Source organism: Urocampus carinirostris, chromosome 16, assembly GCF_059441175.1.
Source record: "Urocampus carinirostris isolate Australia breed hairy pipefish chromosome 16, RoL_Ucar_1.0, whole genome shotgun sequence".
Classification (NCBI taxonomy): domain Eukaryota; kingdom Metazoa; phylum Chordata; class Actinopteri; order Syngnathiformes; family Syngnathidae; genus Urocampus; species Urocampus carinirostris.
In genome coordinates, this window is record NC_142364.1 from 16,362,217 (window position 1) to 16,382,812 (window position 20,596).

The following is a 20,596-nucleotide window of genomic DNA, read 5'->3' on the forward strand; positions in this document are numbered from 1 at the left end:
TAATTTTTAGCCTCCGGTAGGGGTGGCTGCATAGTTAAGTCCATCTCTTCTGCATGGCAGGCAGGATGCAGCAGCTGGCCCGGTAAAAAAGAGGTGCTGAAAGTGTGCCTGTCAGTCAAACACTCAAGCATAAACTTAGAGAGTTGCCGTGGGCGATGTGTTGGAGAGAGAAGGGCTGTGCTATCAACCTATTGAAGCAGCGCTTTGAGGGAATTGATGGAGGAGTGAAGTACCGATCCCAGGACAATACAGAGATTCCTCGGTTTTCACGGTTAATGGGAACCAGAAACACCCGCAAAAAGTTAAAATCTATCAAATAATGTCACACCTTTTTTTATGCTTTGGGGGCCGCCTTCATTTGAGCGGACTTGCCGACTTACGAGGAGAGAGAGAGAGAGAGAGAGAGAGAGAGAGAGAGAGAGAGAGAGAGAGAAAGAGATAGAGAATGAGAGAGAAAGAGGAAGAGATGGAGAACGAGAGAGAGAGAGAGAGAGAGAGAGAGGGAGAGAGAGAGTGAGGGAAAGAGAGAAAAAGATATAGAACGAGAGAGAAAGAGAGGAAGAGATGGAGAACGAGAGAGAGAGAGAAGGACAGTGAGTGAGAGAAAGAGGGAAAGAGATACAGAACAAGAGAGAAAGAGATAAAGAATGAGAGAAAGAGAGAAAGAGAGAAAGTGATAGAGAATGAGAGAATGAGAGAAAGAGAAAGAGATGGAGAATGAGAGAGAGAGAGTGAGAGAAAGAGAGAAAAAGATAGAGAACGAGAAAGAAAGAGAGGAAGAGATAGAGAACGAGAGAGAGAGAGAGTGAGAGAAAGAGAAAAAGAGATACAGAATGAGAGAGAGAGAGACAAAGAACAAAAGAGAGAGAGAGAGAGAGAGAGAGAGAGAGAAAGTATGACAGCGACAGAGAGACAGAGAGGCAGAGAGGCAGAGACAGAGTGAGTGAGTAAGTGAGAGAACAAATTGAAACCCATTACATATTTTAAATTAGTCGATTCTTTTTTGGGTGCACCTTAATCGAAACCTCGCTGACTGAAAACGCATGCTCGAGAGAGAACAGGGCATTTGGCACATGTATCGTTTAGACGGCATGACGAAGGCGCAGGACACAAACTCTCCTCAACGAGATGCAGAGGAACGCGGAACAGGTGTCCGGTCATGATACGAATTGACCAATCGGCTTTAGAGATATCAAGTCGAGGGGTGCTTGCCGATCAGGTTGAATCTTGGCTGTCCGAAACGTTCCTCAGCAAAGCAATCATTGTGGGCTTTTTTGGGACCTTTTTTTATTTTCTTAAAAAAATAATTGAATGCCCAATCAGCTTCAATTGTGGCTGCTCAAAAGGTTTGTAAGTGGTACGAGAAGAATCCATTGTTTTACCCGCAAAGGAGTGAACCGCAGATCACTTAAGCGTGAAGTAGTGAGGGCTATCTGTAGTATCGATCCACTCCAATGACTTGCTAAGTATCGAAAATATCGATATCTGCATTGATCCGCCCACCCCTAGTCTCAACTGCTCCAGTTCTTTATGTTGAGAAGTCCGCTGTTTGTGTGGCCCAGGATCGTTGAGTGACCATTCCTTTGTCCTGTGGAGCTGTTAACAGATGTTGGAGAACATCATGACAAGAAGAAGTTATGAAACATCTCAAGTGTTAGCGAGAATTCTTTGTCAGAGGGGTGTTGGTTCATTGGGACTTCCTGGAAAGACACGTGAACAATGCGTGTGAATGTGTGTGAGTTCATATGTGTGCGCCTTATGAGAAAGGTTTTGTCATCACAGCCAAAAGCCGACACAACAAGAGAGCGTTTTGTCCTTTCAGAGGCGCTACCTAGCTTGTCTTCTGAGGACGAGGACGAGGAAGACGAAGACGAAGACCCGTCCTCCTCCGAGGAAGGCGAGGGTGCTGATGACGTGACAGACTTCCCGCAAATGGAGGGACAGCAGCGTGAGTCACAATGGAAAAAAAAGGAAATGTAGAATTATTACTCAAAACTTGAAAGTATCCAATGACCACAGGTTTGTAGAGTAACCAAAAACTGTACTTAAGTAAAAGTACTGTTACGTATATGACTCAAGGAGAAGAAGAAAGTAGTCATCCAAATAATGAGTAAAAGTAAAAAAAAGCACCGTAAATTCCGCACTATAGAGCGCACCGGACTATATATGCCGCAGCCAGTACATTTTTTAAGGAAAAATAAAAAAACATCTTGTGCATACATAAGCCGCACCTGACTATAAGCCGCATGTGCCCACATTGAAACATGAGATATTTACAAAGAAAGACGGACTTTTGATAAACAAATGCGTGTCTGTACAATGTCACCAGTCACTGAAATATGTCATGCCACATATCATCAGAAAGCTTAGACTCTTGGGATTCAAGATATGATGTATTTCGAAATATACTCACCAGAGAAACATCAGAATCAGAATCAGAGACAAGATACCCGAAAACTATTAAGCAGGCGTAACTCACCTATACGTCCCCTGGCCGTCATCAAATGAGTTGAATGTCCGTGAAAATGGCTTAGTTACGTCAAAGACAATTCTTAAAATCCAACCGTGTAAAATATTTACTCGAAAACACACGATAATGCCGAGAGATAAATAGGAATCCGCCTTAAACATTTTTGCTTTGTTGGACGTTGCTTCTTGTAATCCATTTGTTTCTCCACATTATTTTTTTTACAGATAAACAGTCTCGTACAATTATTCCCGATATGGTAGTTAGCCTATCTCTTTCGATTAACACCATTTACCTGATGGGTGGTCCGCGCGCAGTTACATTAAACTTGCGTCTTACTTGACATATATTCCACCTGTCTCACTCTCATCTTTACTGCTCGGGCGTTAGAAAAAAATGCATACATTAGCAGCATCATTGCATTAGCTGCAGGGTTGAAAGTTTGTGACAAAAGTCGCGGCTTATAGTACGGAATTTACGGTGCTTGGTGAAAAAACTACTCAAGTACTGAGTGACTAGTAACTTCTTACATCAAGGGAGACAAGAGTGGCACTAAAACATTTTTTTTACTATATTGCTGAAGTATTTTTTAAGAAATTTGGAAAATAGATGCCTATCTCAAGAGAATTTTTTTTTAAGATAAGATCATTAATCTGGCAGAAAGGCTGTTTGTTTTTCTATCTGCAGTATGTTATTAGTGTGATGACATACATTGGTACCTCTTCATACAAGTTTAATTCATTTCTGGATTGTGCTCATAGCTTGAATTGTTTGTGTAACGAGCAAATTTTCCTGACAAAACAAATTGGTCGGTTCCCTAACTCTCAAAAACATCCAATTGAACCCTAAATAGCTACAAAGCACATCTTCCTGTACGTTCAAAATACATATAAATAATATTTAAAGATAAACAATACAGTAATAAGATAATAATGGGCAAACCAAAATATTGATACCGGCGGTGAGAGGCCCCGAGCCGTGAGCGGTCCCCAGTGGTAGCCTCTGGGACTGCTTGTAGCTTGGATTTACCGTTGTAAGTAAAACAACATTTCCTGCCAAATAAAACTCATTTATCAAAATTCTCATGTTTAGAAGTGCTCGCAAATAGGTACCGCTGTATTATTAATATGTTTTTCCCATTTGCTTTGACGGGCCAGATCAAAAAAGCTAATGAGGAGGGGATTTAACTTTATGTAGGGGGTAATAAAAACTTGTGCTTAGTGCTAAGTGATGCAAATCCATTGATGATACTTCCCAGTATTTCAGCAATATCATTGTGTTGCTCTGTCTCATATAAAACCCTGAAGAAAATGTTATCGATCTGTTTTCTGATGAAAGCCCTCAAGTCGAGGATCTTCCTGTAGATCCTGTAAGGAAGTCTCTAAAGAATATTGTATCGATGTATTTCTTTGCTAGGTTGGGCTGAAAGTGCAGAGATTCTAAAAACCTAAGAAAAAACGGACACCCCACTCCAACCAATTAACAAGACTTTCTTCTTTTACCCCTGTTAGCGTTGTCGCTGACGTCTGCTCCGGACTGGTTGTCGCCGAGCAAGATGAAGGTGTTATACGTGCACCCGCAGCATCACGTGGTCAGTTTTCGTTGCCAGGCTACAGGAAACCCCGTTCCTACGTTAGATTGGTACAAGAACGGGGTCAATGTTAGTCAAATGCAAAGGCTAAGCGGTTTCAAGGTGAGTTGAAGTCGGAAGCCGGGCCGATTCCAGTGGTACCTCTACATACGAGCGTAATTTGTTTCAGGATTGCGCTCGTAACTCGAATTACTGGTATAATGATTAATTTTTCCTGATATGAGAGAACTAAATACGAATTGGGCTGTCCCCGAACGCACAGAAGAATCAAAGTGAACCCTAAATAGATATAAAAGACATCTTCATTATCCCTAACACACTGTCAAATAGTAATTATATGTTAAAAATACAACAAGAACATAAACTAGACAATTCCCTCGGCAATTGTAAGAGTTGGGGCTGGAGCCGGGAGTTGTTAGCATGTAACCGTTAACATGACTCGTTAGCATGTAGCAGTTGGCATGTATCCAATGGCATGTCGCTGTTAGCAAAAAGTGATAGCATGTAGTCTGTAGACACTGTGTTTACAGCACTGATGGCAATGAGTTAGCCTGGTATCAACCAGCCCTAAATTATATTTCGACTAGCCAGTCCAGCTCATTGCCAGCAGTGCATGTAGCTGTTTTTTTTGCAACAGTAACTTAAGCTCCCGTGGAAAATATTGGAACGAAGCGCTGCGTAAATTCTTCCGCGGCTTTGTGATCGGCACTCGCTGCTTCCCGAATATACTCCTTGGCTTAGTCACTCACATGAACACTGCTTGTGTTTTTGTATTATTTCTAATTTCATCTTGTCATTTTTCTCCTTTTTTTTTTCTTAGAAACCTTTGCGTTTACTGTCTGGAACTCATAGCTAAGGTCACAAAAAACTATAGAAAGTCGCAAAAAGTAGATGCTATAAAACGATTAAACAGATGTGATCAAAACAAACTTGCTGGGGAATATAGGTACTCTACAGATAAAACCAAGTGCGCGAAATCAGGTACCTGATTGCTGGAACCGCATGTGCAAACTGGACTGAGATGAGGCAGCGAGCGGTCTCGAGCAGTCTCTATTGGTAGCCTCCGGGACTGCTCGTGAAATTGATTTTTCTTCTAAAGAGAGCAAGGTTTTTATTAGGAAGAAAAAACCTTGTGTATCGAAATTCTCGTGTGTAGAGGTGTCCACATAAAGATGTACCACTATTCTAGTTAGTGGCACTGACTGACCCGACCGGATTGACTCCAGATTGGACGCTGGAAGTTGACCCTGAAGATGCTGGTGCCTGCGGATGCTGGAAACTACACGTGTGTGGCCCACAACTTGCACGGGAGCATTGAGCACCACATGGTGCTGGAAGTCTTGGGTAAGATCACAAGATCACGTGACCATGGATCTGCATCAATGGACTGGTACAATTGTCTCCAGAGCGCCTTCATCACAGGCCTAACCTGAAGGCCGGCCTTCCGGCCAATCAGACGGCGGTGCTGGGTGGCCAGGCGCAGTTTACCTGCGAAGTTCACAGTGACCTTCAGCCTTTCGTACAGTGGATCAAGGTGGACAACGGCAGTCGCCCAGTCAGACACGATGAGCGCCCCGATGGCTCCGTTGTGAAGGTGTGAGGCCACAGGGCCACTTAGAGCACAATTACGCTTGCTTCACAGTTGGATATTTTGGACACAGTTTTTTATTGGATTTTAGTTTTTTAAATTGCAGCTATTTTTGATCCTCATCCCTACTGAGCGTCACTCATCGCTAATGTCAGAGGTCAGACTTTGATATTATGCAAAACAGAGGTCCCAAAAATTTCTCTTCCATACAGAATGTTCACAGCGTGACCTAATATCTATCCAGCTGTCTCGCTGTCTGTCTGTCCGTTCCTCTTCCAGTCTGTCTGTCCCTCTCCCCGTCCGTCCGTCCATCTATCTACTCCAATACATATTAACCAAATAGATAAACATCTGCTTTCATGTGGTTTGCTTTTGTGGGTTCTCTAACGGCCAAAGGGTTTTAAACGGCAACAAGCCAAGCCATGCCAAGCTATGTTTATTTGTATAGCCCTTAATCACAAAGAGACTCAAAGAGCTGCACAGACCGACTATTGCAAGCCACAGACTATTATGACACATCCCCTGATCTAAAACCTCCATGAGGGCTAGGAAAAACTCAAAAACATGATAGGGTGCACCGCACGATTTGAACAAAATCTGAGACTTTTATTTGTGCCTTAAGGTCATGAATATACGGTATATTGGTGAGATTTCATAAAAAAGATCTAATGTGTTCATGTCAGGGTTAGGCCCGTTACTGAAAAAAGAAGTAATTACTGTACCATAAGTCTCTCTGGAGTAACCAAAATCGAATCGATATCGCGATGTGACGTAGTGTGATAGTGAAACCGCAAACCCAAACTATTTTAGTGTGCACCCATTTGGCGCTAGAGTCCATTACTGTATATCATCTGAGAAATGGGGAAAAATAATATCTTACCAAAAATGGACAATTTTTTGATAGCGACATTGATACGAGAACGCAAGTATGAACTCAACCGATACAATTACTAAGAGCCAATACAAATACAAAAATGTTCCTTGTTGGAAATAAATAACAAAATGTACCGTTTACCAAATTGTTCGAATTAGTGATCCGACTCCATTAACCAAACACAACCTACATTCACCCAACAATCTATGCGCGCTCGTTTCTTGAGGGAAAAATAACTAGGAAAGCCGACATTTTCATACGGGGGCAGATTTATTTTCCCTAACAATTCAACTAGTACTCCATCGAAAACGGCCGAATTAGTGACGTTGGCGTCTGTGGGAAGCCTTCTTCTGAAGTCCTTTAGCGTTTTTTTATTGGCCATCTTCTCCCCGCATAATGGTGTGCCGGCTCCTCCCATGGGTGCGCCAAGCTGTTGCTCTGCACCCAACGTTCTCACAACACAGCGCCCCTATGTCTGGAACATTCTGTGTCAGCACACTCACGCGTCCTGTTATCAACAGAACTAGACAAAATATTATACTTTTCGAACAGCCTCCCCTGACATTGAACTACAGCCCAATCAGTAAATATCCTTTGCATTAAGTGTAATTTGTAGTCAATCGTATAAAATCCTTTATAATCAAATGTATAAAATCCTTTATAGTCAAATGTATAAAATCCTTCATCCTTGATCATCATTTTTTATTATTTACACCAAGGGTCACCAATGTTTTTGAAACTTAGAGCAACTTTGTGTTACTGATTGGCACAAATGCTACCAGCTTGATATGTATTTCTAAAATGACAACTTGTCGTGTTAGAAATCAAATTTCCTGGAAAATCACAATGACCCATCACAGCTGAGCTATTTTCAGAACATGTTCACGGGCTACTCAGATGTTCTTAAGGAGCTACCTGGTGCTCACAGGCAACACGTTGGAGACCCCTGACTTAAACCAAACCCTTTCTAATACCAAGCTTGATTACTATCTTTGTAACATGACATAGTGGACTGGAGTTGACCATTCTCCACACTGATTGGCTGCAAGCACAGAAATTTGATTTGCTTCATCTCTCACTATGCCTTACACAGGCAGGGATCCTTGCTTTAAAAATGAGTGTTGCTTTGCCCCAAAGGCAACTAACACTCCGTGCCAACCAAACTGATTTTAAGTAAAATGCACCACCATTCAATCTGAAGGTAGTCGTGTTTGTAAAACAAAGCATAAAACAATGGAAATTATTGTATTTCTTTCCGTGCGGCCTGGTACTAAACGACCCACAGCCCGGTACCAGGCCACGGCACGGTGTTTGGGGATCCCTGAAGTAAAATATGTGTATATAGGGGGCGCCGGACGGAGACCGGCAACTACTGACGCTGAGCAACGTGAGTGCCGGCGACGCCGGAGAATACGCGTGCGTAGCCGAAAACCACATGGGGATTTCGTACCAGTCGGCTTGGCTCACTGTTCTGGAGGGTAAGTGGATCTGCATCCCCTAGTTGTACCTTTTTCAAAACGAAGCACCACTTTTCTCACGTCCTCCATTGTTTAGTCAAATATGTGTGTTTAGTAAATTATTTCAACAAATAATCGATTGACCAATTAAATTGAAGAGGTGAGTCCATCCTTTTTCTAAACTCGTCTAGCATTTTTTGAGCACCACATACGCAGAGTTGGGTAGGGTTACTGTAACTTGATTACTTTCAATTACTTTTGGATTACTCCAATACCAAATATGCTAATAAAAGACAAAATAAACTAAATATGAATAAAATGATGACTCACAACACGTGGTAAGCTTTCTCTCCTGGCTTTGATCTCTTTGATCTCCGACAAAACTAACATAAAATGCGACAGAAACAAAATGAAAATTAATCCAAACAGCTTACTAACATGATTTTTCCCATTCCATGTATTCCGTTACTCCCCAAGCCTGCACAAAATTTAGTCATTTTATTCATATTTAGTTTCTTTTGTCTTTTATTAGCATATTTGGTATTGGAGTAATCCAAAAGTAATTGAAAGTAATCAAGTTTAAGTAACCCTACCCAACCCTACACATACGTTTGTTTTTAGACCGTGATATGAACTTATTAACATAAAAAAACGCATTCTGAAAGGTTGGCTGCACAAAACCTCAAGTGAATTCTTTTTAACGTTTTTGATTTTTCAATGTACTTTAATCAAGACACACACACACTCTCGGATTTATGAAGTTTTCTTGCTGGTGTTCCCACTGCTCTGGCCAGCCCCCTGGGAGGGAGTTTTTAAGGCCACCTTTGCTTCACACATGCAAGATAGCGCCCCTGCCAGTGCCCCAGATAACTCAGTCACTGTAAATGTTAAATTAAAGCATAGTCTTCATGCACATGTTCTGACATTTTTTCATCGTATTTTTTTGACATTGCAAAACTAAATTCTGACCCAACGTTGAATGTCCTACAATTGTGACCCGGTGTCCGTGACTTGTGATCCCAAGGCCGACCCCCTGCCACTGCAATTTCTCACAACTACACTCAGATCTTATCCTACTGCGTGGGCATCTTCATCACCGCTACGCTGACCCTAATTGTCGTTATATGCAAGTTGTGCGCCGCCCCAAGGAAGGGAACGTCCCCTGGGGGCAAGATGGCCGTCCACAAGCTGGCCAAAAGCATGGCGCTTAAGAGGCAGGTGAGTGGCAAGGGAGTGAGGGAATTGTGTTGGCTGTGGTGTGGGTAGATATATAAAGAAGCAATCTGATTGTACCCCAAAAATATACCTCGCGCAGGTGTTTTTGGTGTCTTCTGTGCCAGACACGTCCAAGGTGTCTTCCGTGGGTCTGTCTCATCCCTCCTCTGGTCCACCAGCTGCCGTGCCTGCTGTCGTCCCGGCGGTCGTGCCCGCCGAATACCAGTTGCTGTACGACTTCCAGTGGGAGCTTCCTCGAGAGAGGTGATCTGCATGCTGCTTCTTGTCGTTTGCACGGGTCTTCCTAAGTCTACGTTGGTTAGCATTAGCAGTTCAGCATGGTGTCTCCTGTGCATTAAATGTCAGTTCTTGTCCGCAGGCTCACGCTTGGGAAGCGACTGGGCGAGGGCTACTTTGGGCAGGTTGCGTTAGCTGAAGTGGTGGGCCTAGACAAGGAGCATCCCGAGCGCGTCACCATGGTAGCGGTAAAGATGCTAAAAGGTGAGCGGTTATGTAGTAACCAACGTAACCACAGTGGTTTTATTCCCTGCATAACCTGCGTGCCTCTGTGGCGAGCAGCAGATGCCGGTGACAAAGACCGGATGGACCTCATCTCGGAGATGGAGATGATGAAGATGATCGGTCGCCATAAGAACATTATCAACTTGATCGGTGCATGCACGCAAAAAGGTGAGTAAGTCGCTGGTTATTTTTTGCCGCCAGCGCTGCTTGAAACAACTATCTGGTTGGTAGGGCCGCTGTACGTGGTGGTTGAATACGCCGACCGGGGCAACCTCAGGGAGTATCTTAGAGCACACCGTCTGACTGACTCGGAGTACTGGTGCCAGTCGGTGGTAGAGGAGGAGTCGCGGGTCGGCATAGACCTCCAAGACCTCGTGTCGGCAGCGTACCAAGTGGGCCGAGGGATGGCGTACTTGGCATCAAAGAAGGTTTGATGATAGATGGTACAGCCTTGAATCCATTTATTGCTTTCTTAACTCTTTGAGTACCACATAGCCATCTGGGGACACCTAGGCGTTGCATGCAATCATGATTATGAGACATCAGTCACCTTTTTGATTGGGACAGGCAGAGTGATACCTAGGCTTTTGCAGTGTTCTGACCAACTCTAACTCAGAGGAAATTTAAGGGGATTTACCCAAAAATGGATTGCCTTGTTGCCACCTTATAATTTCGTATTGAAAAAATCCCATCTTGAATGCTCAAATTCAGCGTGGACTGACTTTGACAGATATTTCAATATTTATACAGCCCTAACAAATGTCTGCTGTCGGTTTGCTCTAAATGTTCTTCTACAGGTAGATATTTTGTTACAGAAAATGTCTGGTTCTCAAAGAGGTCATGGACCCCAGAAAAACAAAACAACCAGGTGTCTGCTCGTTTTTGTTCAGTGTGTCCACCGGGACTTGGCGGCACGCAACGTTCTGGTCACACACGACCTCGTCATGAAGATCGCAGACTTCGGTCTGGCCAGAGACGTTCACCACATGGACTACTATAAAAAGACCACTAATGTGAGTCCATAATACCCCAGAACAGATAGGAATTACAGTAGAACAGACTACTACAGAAAAGACCCATACGATAAAATAACAGAAAATCCCTACCGAGAGACTTTTGACCCTCTAAGGATAAACCATGAATAGTCCAATCCGTAACAGTCAAGACCGGAAAATTTCAAATTCTTTGACATGCAACAACTTATTTTTAAAGTTACAGAAACATTTACTTTCCCTGGTAACTAGTTACGTTTGCTTTAGAGTAATTCAGTCAGTAACGTAGTTACTATTACGAAGAACTAGAGAGTAACTACAACTAATGACTTTTTTAAAGTACCATGCCCAAAAGTGGTCCCAAAAATTGTAAGACACAGCAGATTAGAACACTCAGACTAAAAGAATCCAACTGAAACTTGTTGGGAGAACTCCTAAACTCAACTGGTCCAAAGCACAAACCTTTTTGTGTTATGGCTTTCCAGGGTCCTTTGCCGGTCAAATGGATGGCGCCCGAAGCTCTGTTTGACCGCGTCTACACGCACCAAAGCGATGTGTGAGTCCACCGTCAGCACATGAAAACCTGCAGAAGCTCAGAGACAAGCAGACAAAGCGTTTTATTTGTTTTTCATTGTGCGTAAGTTGGTCTTTTGGCGTCCTGCTGTGGGAAATCTTCACGCTTGGAGCATCTCCATATCCCGGCATCCCTGTGGAGGATCTCTTCAAACTTCTCCAAGAAGGTCACCGCATGGACAAGCCAAGCGGCTGCACGACACAGCTGTAAGTAGCGCGGATTGCGCCCGGGGGCAGGGCATGGTGGAGAGTGATTTGACGTGCGTGCAGGTTGTTTTTATTTATTCAAGGATGAAAGTAGTGAAAGTAAGAAAAGGGCTGTTTCAAAAAAGGTCCAAATGCCAACCCAAACCCCCAAAAATATGAAAAAAGAAGAGTTTATTCAAGAGAGAAACGTTCGTGCATGTGGGCACACAGGCTATTTGACAGAAGCTGTAATGATGACTTCAGCCAGCAGATAGCGTCATCAAGCACAATATATTTGAAGTTACGGACAAGTTTTTGGTTTGAACAAATTTATTGACACTAAAAACAGAAAACAATCATGACAATCTCAACAGCAATTAAGCACATTCACAATATTATATTCCAATATTACGTTTTTAACAGCAAACACAAAGTGAGGTTTGAACAAACCTTCTCGAAAATCAAACATATTCACAATTTCATTATATAACATCTTTGTTATTGTCAATAGATCCGTCCAGGCCAAAGTCGATTGTCCTCGGTCTGAACAAATCCACTGACACCAACAGTAGCAAAACAGCCATCAAGCATATTCACAATTTTTTTATATTTGACAATATGACGTGACGATATGACGTTTTAACATTTTTTCCTGACATTTCCAACATCAATTAAACAATTTCAGAGTTATTTTCTTTTAACAGTAGTTAACCAGCGTGTAAAAGGCAATACTATTGTGCAAGGGCATAGCTCTGCCATCCCACCCTCCCAAGCAGCATTCTTCCAGTCCTCTGTGTGGGTCCTTTCCCTTCTGCGTGGGTCCTCTCCCTTCTGGGTTCCACAACCCAGGCCGTTGCTGCAGGGACTCCCACAGCGTATCTCCGGCTCCCCCCTCCGGGTGGGTACAGACGAGTCTTCTTTATGGCTGCGTCCTAGGCCCGCCGCTCGCAGATTGTATGGTATCTGCAGCCATTTGGAGCACAGCCACGGGGGGGATCTGCCTGCACCTCCATACCAGCAGGTTTCTGGAGGTCCAGATGGCGTCCTTGATGGCGGCGAGAGTGAGCCAGTCCCTGGCAAAGTCGTTCCGATGCCTCCTCGACCGACTCACCCCGTAAAGCACGTACTGTGCATCAGGGACCTCTCCTGCTGGCAAGTCCGGGAACTTTCCTAGTTGTTCGGCCATTGTCCACAAGACCTTGGCAGCGCTGCACTCACAAAAAAGGTGCCTCACCGACTCCTGGGCGCCACAGCCAGGTCGAGGGCACGTCGAAGTCGCTGACATTCCTCGGTGGTGCATTACAGCTCTGACTGGGAGAACTTCATGAGCCACCATCCATGACAAGTCTCGTAGTCTGTTTGGGAGGGCAGGATGATTGACGTTGCTCCAAACCGTTGTGGATTCGCCAAACGCAAGCCCCCGCACAGGGCTTACTGTAGCTCGCTCTTGCACAATAGCAATAAGGGCCCTGTGGTTTTGCAAAGCGTGACATTCTTGTGCTTCCAAATCAAACTTCTTCAAAAAATCCCGAATAAAGAGATGTGTTGGCGGCAAGTTAAATGAAACTGGAATCAAACGATTGTTTGGTACAAGCTTTAGCTTCCGCAAATATGAGCCCATCCAAAACCGGGTCATTGCTTGACTTTTCGGGTTGTTGGGTGGGCCCACAGCGTTTTGGAAGTGGAGAGAGACATATTTGCTTCCCAGGAAAAGCTGGAGGTCAGGCACTCCTTTCCCCCCTTTTTCCTTTTTCTTTTTCATTGTATCTCTTTTTATCCTTTCCCACTTTGAGCCCCAGACAAAGCGAAAGATGGCTCGGTCCAGTTGTAACAGCACGTTTCTTTTAGGCATAAAAATTAAACTGATTGACAAAAGCATTGGGAGGATGATCGCTTTGATGATTAGGACCTTCCCCTCTATTGTCAGTTTTCTTAGTGACCAAAAAACAAGTTTTTGCTTAACTTTCCTTGTCACGTCATCCCAGTTGGTCTCGCCTCCTCCATCCGCATTGAATTTTATCCCTAGGATTTTCTGGTCTGTCTTTAACACCGTCAGCGGGAGTCCTGCCTTTTCTGTCTCTTTCCACATTCCATAAAACTTCACTTGTGATTTTTCTCTATTTAGCCTTGACCCAGACGCCCTCCCAAACAGGTCAGTCAAGTCAAGGGCTCTTTCAACAGATGCGCGGTCAGTACACAAAATATTAAAATCATCCATGTACAAAACACACTTGGTAATTTGTCCCCCACTTCCTGGGATATTGATGCCTTCGACAAATCTATCTTTTCTTAACATTTGTGCCAAAGGTTCAATGCAAAGAACATAGAGAAGGGGAGACATAGGGCAACCTTGACGTACACCGCAGTTGATCTCGATTGCTTCCGATAAATTCCCGTTAATCATGAATTTGCTGTAGATGTCTCGGTATAGCAGTCCTACCCAATTGATGTATTTTTGGGGAAAACCACATTTTTGCAATACCCTGAAGAGGTATTGGTGCGAGACTCGATCAAAGGCTTTTTCAAAGTCTAGGTTTAGGACCGCTAGTCGCATGTTTCTGTCTCTTGCATAACAAATGGTGTCACGGATCAGCATGAGACTGTCGCTGATCTTCCTTCCCACAATGGCACAGGTTTGGTCTGGATCAACCAAGTCTCCCAAGACAACAGACATTCGTGTTGCTAGAAGCTTGCTGAAAATTTTACAGTCCACGTTTAAAAGCGTTATGGGTCGCCAGTTTTTTAAGTCAATTTTGTCTCCTTTTTTGTGCAATAGAGTAACTATCCCGATTCTGAAACTGTCTGGCATATGGTCTCGACTGGAAAATTCGTTAAAAACAGTTAACAGATCTGGTGCTAAAATATCCCAAAAAGTCCGGTAAAATTCGAGGTTGAGTCCGTCCTCCCCGGGTGATTTGCCTTTTTTCATAGTCTTTATGCAATCATTCAGTTGGTCTAGGGTAAAGTCCGATGTTAAAAAGGGGTCTTGACGCACTGATCTTGAAATATGATCTAATACATGCCCCATTTCATTCTCATATGTTTCTTTCTTTTCAAATAATTTTTTGTAGTAGTCTTCGACCAATCTGGTTATTTCACTACTTTCCTTTGTTATTTGCCCGTTTTCGTTTTGAAGTTTAAAAATCCCCTCATTTTTGCCCATAATTTTTTTTAAAAAGTAGCGTGTACATTTTTCCCCTTCTTCTATTTCTCTTTCTCTGCTTCTTATTATGATGCCTTTGCTCTTTATTTCCGCCAAAGCGTTTAGTTCTTGTTTGGTTTCTTTGATTTCATCATTAAAGTCCATCCCCTTTTCTGTTAGGATGAAATAGCGTTGGAGTCTTCTTTGTAGTCCCGACATGCGTTTCATCTATTTGAGTTTCTTGTTTTTCCCTGCATTTTTAAAAAAGGTCTGTGTTCGTTTCTTTGTCATTTCCCACCATTGTGCTCGTGAATCATACGAGTCTTGAAGGGTCTGCCAGTCTTTGTACAGCTCCCTGTATTGTGCGGCTAGAGCCTCATCCTCCAGCAGGGAGCAGTTTAACTTCCACAAACCCTTCCCAACAGTCATACCTGAAGGAAATGAGAAAGAGCAGGACAGTAGCAAGTGATCCGAAAAAAAAACTGGAATTAATCTTGCATCACTCTGTGCTAAACCCCTCGTAAATATGTAGTCTATTCGAGAGGCTCTGGCATTGTCACTACTGAACCAGGTGAAGCCCTCCTCTCCTGGATGTATGGATTTGAAACAGTCCACCAGTTTAAATGTCCGGCACATGTCTTGTAATAAAGTTGATGTTTTATCTACTTTAAACTCCTCATCATTCCTCTTTCTATCCTTCCTACTTAAGATGCAATTAAAATCTCCTCCCACGATTAGTGGTTGATGGCCTAGCATATGCGACTGGATGTCCTCTAAAAGTTCGTACCTGAGTTGTCTGTCGGCATGGCCGTATATGTTAATGAGGTTAAAATCATTCCCTATATAAGAAAGTCTTGCTAAGATTGCGCGTCCGTCTCTCATCACAGTACTCCCCTTTATGATGAGTTGAGGGTTGTTTATTAAAATGGCTACCCCATCGTTACGGTTTTCATTCGAGCCACTCCATAATGACGGATATGGCCAAATCTCTTCCCACTGTTTATAATTTTTTAGAAAGGGGATGCAGCATTCCTGTAGTAAAAACACATCCGTTCTGATAGTTTTTAAGAACGATAAAACACTGTGAGCCTTAACCTTTGATCTCACACTTCTCACATTGATAGTAGAGAATGTAATGTTCATAATTGTTGTAAAAGTATTTAAACTAGTTAGACAAAACTGGGGGATCTGAGTCCATTCTTTGGTGATCATCGAGATCATCGAGAGTGTCACCTGTGTCAGACACATCACTTAAGAGTAGTACCTCATTTTGAGACTCACCGGGGAAAACTCTGGGACCCTCTGACTCTCTGTCTGTGGTTCCAGGTCTTCCCCTTTTTTCTGGGTTAGGGGGTGAGCCAGAGGACCTATCAAGGGGTCTCTTACTTCCTTGCCCACTAAGGGTCAGGTTTTTTCCCTCCCCGACTTCCTCCGTCTCAACTTCATACAGTTCCCTTGTGGGCTTATTCACCGGCAATCGGCTTTCTTCTAAATCTCTTATCTTTGTTTCTGTTTTTTTCACCACTCCCAATTTTGTCTTACTTTTACTCCTCTTTCCAGTGCCCGTATGGGTTTTTGGAGAGTCATTCTCCTTTTCGATTTGTTTGTCTTCTCCAAATCCCGGCAATGGCGTAGCAAACAAATTTGCTAATTTGAACTCTCTTCCAGGCCCTTCCTGATTAATATGTGTTTTCGGAGTGGCAGTTGCTTTTTCTATTCGTTTGTCATGTCCAAATTCAGGTATTTTATGAGAAATCGAATTAGAATTTCCAGGTTCTTCCTGTTTCAATTTTGATTCTCTGGTCTCTGCTCCAGGGGTTTTGGTAGGTACATCTGTTTTTTCAATTTGTTTGTCTTGTCCAATTTCTTTGTGCATTTCTTGATCAATTTCATTGGGTATTTCCATAACTTTATTCATTTCCTGTTCATCTTCATTGGGTATTTCTATAACTTCATTAATTTCTTGTTCATTTTCATTTTGTATTTCCATGACTTTATTAATTTCATTGTCTTTGTTATCTTTATTCACTTCATTGTCTTTGTGACATTTATTCATTTCATTATCTATGTTGTCTGACATCATTTCATTGTCTTTGTTGTCTTTGTTAACTGCCTTCCTAGCTTTCAATTTGTTAGCAAACGAATTCGGGCAGTTTCTAAAGAGGTGATTCGTTTCTCCACAGAGATTGCATTTTCTGCTATTGCTACATTCCTCAAAGGAATGTCCAATTGTTCTGCACTTTCCACAAAAAATTCGATCACATACCTCAGCCAGATGCCCATGCTCACCACATTTGCGACAGAGTTTCGGTTGCCCTTGATAGTGGATAAAGCCACGGTTTTCCCCCAGGAATATAGTCGACGGAATTTGTTTCAGTCCCTGAAAGCCCTGAGGATCTTGCCGTAGTTGGACTGGTACCCTCCAGGCACCATTCCAATAGCCTTTCTCACACCTCACCTTCATAGCCTGGCCTTTTACTGAGCAGTATCTACTCAACCAATAACAGACGTCATCAGCACTGATCATTTCACTAAACATTCTAACAACCACAATCTTGTTAGTATTATCAGTCAGCTTCTCCACTGTAAATCCTGAAAACTGGGACCTCACTCCCTCAAAGCGATTCCAAAACTCTTGATAAAGAGCTGCCGTTTCAAAACTCACATCAAAGCCTTTGCCAGAAGTCATTTTTATGACAGCATGTACCTCCTCCTTTTTAAACTTCAGAATCTTTTCAACAAACTTGTTAATAAAATCCGTCCTTGACATTCCCTCCGAAATTGCCACAACATCTTTGAGCAAGAATCTCACGCAGTTACGTCTCCGCCCGCCGGTATAATGCCCGGCCATGGCAGGACTCGGCTGCTTTACTTCTAACTATGTTAAAATGGTTAGAATTGTAAAATTAATAATTAACAATACTCTTAAAACCGACGCCAATGACAGTATAAACGCATAGAACGAGCAGTGCTAACCTGATGCGTCCACCATCAACCGCACATCCTAGCCTGACCGACAAAAAGAAACTGCGGGAAGGAGACACATTTTCAATGGTATAATTCTCATGATATGGGACACAGGGCTTAGCATTATTATTATTTCATAAATGTTATCAAATCCTCATATGTCGTCAGTGAAATAAAATACGCTGAAGAATTACCTTTTGTCTGGAGAGCGGGTTTGGCTGCTTTGGTTTTTATCTATTTAATATCCAGGAAACTTGCTCGTTACACGAGCAATTTGAGCTACGAGCACGATCCTGGAACGAATTAAGCTTGTGTAAAGAGGTACTAATTATAAAAGCAAGACTAAACACACTTCCTGTGTTCTGTCAGCTACGCGATGATGCAAGAATGCTGGCACGCCATCCCAGCCCAACGGCCCACCTTCCCGAAACTCGTCCAGCGTTTGGACACGATGCTAAGCGCCCTGGCCAAGCAGGTAAGCGGACAGTGACTGCTAATAATTAGAGTTACAGGGTTCGTACACCCTTTTAATGGCCAAATTCAAGCACTTTTTAAGGACTTTCAAAGCCAATTTTTCAATCTGGTGTGAATCATCTATTTTGCAGAGCCACAAATATATCTGCCAAGTTACTAATGTGATTTTCTAATCTGGTATGTGTATTTATCAAGACGTAGGATCTTTAGATCTTGAGTAAATTGGGTAATATGTAACTTACATTTTCAGTTAGAGGAAGTTCTTCCCATTACAATTTACCACTGGGAAATCTATTATCTATTATCATATTTTTACATGGCCCATAAATAAATAAATGTCCATAATTGATATATAATCATTGCACTAATACGCATTTCATCATGCCCTTTTTAGGTGTAGCATGTAACAAACATGTAGCAAAAAATAAAACAATAATAATAAAATTAGCCATCACTATTACCTTTCATATGACTGGAAAGAACATGCTGTGTGTGGATTTGTTTCTCGTTTTAGCCATTAGAACCGCAACTTCCACCTCATGGGCACAAACTGTAGGGGGCATTGACACTTCACATTACAATGCCAAATACAGACTAAGGCAATCTGCCGTTAAACATTAAGAAATTTAATGGAAATGTGAGGACACCAGAGTAGGTGTATTGGCATCATGCAGAGAAACAAGGCATTTACAAGCACTTCACCTAAAATTCTAGGACTTCTTAAACCATGTAAATGCAACATTGAAATTGAAGTATTTTCAAGGATTTCAATCAACTGTACGAACCCTGTGAATAACATTACTGATTATCAAATGCTAATAACTGAGTGTTGCTTAGCAACAGCTAACAACCTGACTTTTGCCCCAGGAATATTTGGATTTATCGAGCCTCCTCATCCAGACCCAGAACGGCCCCTTGTGCTCGAGTCCCACCACTCATTCGACGTAGGTGGGCTCCTTGATCATGATGGTGCTCCAAAACAGGAAGTTTTTTCTGTTTGTTGTTTATAACACCTGTAAATATTCTCAAGAATTGTAAATAGGAAAAATATTGACAAAAACTATAAATATTTGATTAAATTTAGCATGATAATAAAATAAAAATATTTCCCCTATACCCGTGGCAACTAGTCACTAAATGATATTGATAAGGCAAAATTAATAAGTTAAATGCAATTAAAGGGACATTGTGTTTTAAGAGCCTCCTAGTGATTAATAAAACTCCCAATGGCCCTGTTTTAATGGTGTGAGGCCATGGCGCCACCTAGTGCACAATTACACTTGCCTTACAGTTGGATTTTTTGGGTGAATTATTATGAAGGTGTATAAGTTGCACGGCTTGATTGGCAGCTACTTTCAGTCCTCGTCACTAGTCGCTAATGTCAATTAGAGGCCCGCGGCCGATATATGGCCCGCAAGAATATTTTCTATGGTCCCTGAGATGATCATAAAGAGACAGTTTGTATTATTTACCACCTCCTAGTGGTGATAAAACTTCATTGGTTTAAAAAAAAATGTGAATAATAAGCAAAGATACGTGTACTGACATGCTTTTTTTGAACACTTGTAGGACGAGAAATTTGTATTTACAGTATTTGACATAACATAGAGGGAGAAACCCCAAAAGGGAGCTGGCATAATTGTTGGCCCATTTGCTGCTAATGATACCTGCAAAAACGAAAAACCTTGTGAAGAGCTCGGTAAAAGAGGAAAAGAGAAAGGGTGCGTTTTGGTTACTTTGAGTCTCTGTAGTTTCTAATCTAATCTAAGTTTTTAGCACTTCTTTTCGGCTGCACTAGGCCAGGGGTTGGGAACCTATGGCTTGCGAGCGATGTATGGCTCTGTTCATGAGTACATATGGCTTAGAGATAAAATTCTACTAATGCTAATCTCATCTAGAGAGTACCAATAGTGAGAAGCGCAGAGTCAAGTCTAGTGCGCACATATCTGACGTAGCGCTTGTAGTGATATTGGTTCGGTCCAGTATAAAAGAGCATACTCCCCACTACAGTTTAAAGTCAAGGTGTCACACAAACATACCCCATTTTGGATGTATGTCACTAATAAATCATTTATACGGAAGCTCATTGAACAATTTTGCTTCACTATTGAGAAACTATATGATGAAAACCCACAGAACAAACTGTAAATAGCCAGAAACGCCAGCCAAGCACACAGAGTAAATGTACTTTTATAGTATTTTTGTAGCATTTCTGTGGTAAGATTTTGTAGTAGAGTTTTTTTGTGGTATTCTTTTAGAATAATTGCTGTGTAGTATTTTTTTTTTTTGTATAACGTAGTATGATTTTGTAGGACCTCTCTAGTGGGATTCCAGTAGTATTTCTGTAGTAGGATTGTTACTCTAGATGTATTTTGTAAGATTTCTGTTGTAGTATTTCTGTCGTAATATTTATGTAGTAGCTGTTTGTTTTTTTATCTTCGGGCCATATGTACTCATTAAAAGCGCCATATCTGACACGCGAGCCATACGTTCCCGACCCCTGCTCTAAGGGCTGGTGTGGGGTGTTGACTTAGTGACACAAGGACCA

The 20,596-nt window shown here is 42.3% G+C and overlaps 1 protein-coding gene across 1 annotated transcript; it reads left to right on the forward strand.

The window, feature by feature from the left end:
• Positions 1 to 1,091: 1,091 nt before the first annotated feature.
• LOC148350427 (fibroblast growth factor receptor 1-like) lies at positions 1,092 to 19,199 on the forward strand. Its single transcript, XM_088320009.1, has 16 exons — positions 1,092 to 1,149; positions 1,823 to 1,948; positions 3,979 to 4,160; positions 5,285 to 5,402; positions 5,465 to 5,652; positions 7,866 to 7,998; positions 9,002 to 9,195; positions 9,293 to 9,456; positions 9,572 to 9,693; positions 9,772 to 9,882; positions 9,946 to 10,142; positions 10,605 to 10,727; positions 11,192 to 11,262; positions 11,349 to 11,486; positions 17,944 to 18,049; positions 18,916 to 19,199. Exons 1-16 carry the CDS (start codon positions 1,092 to 1,094, stop codon positions 18,994 to 18,996), a joined length of 2,112 nt encoding a protein of 703 aa, XP_088176135.1. The 3' UTR covers positions 18,997 to 19,199.
• The last annotated feature ends 1,397 nt before the right edge of the window (positions 19,200 to 20,596 follow it).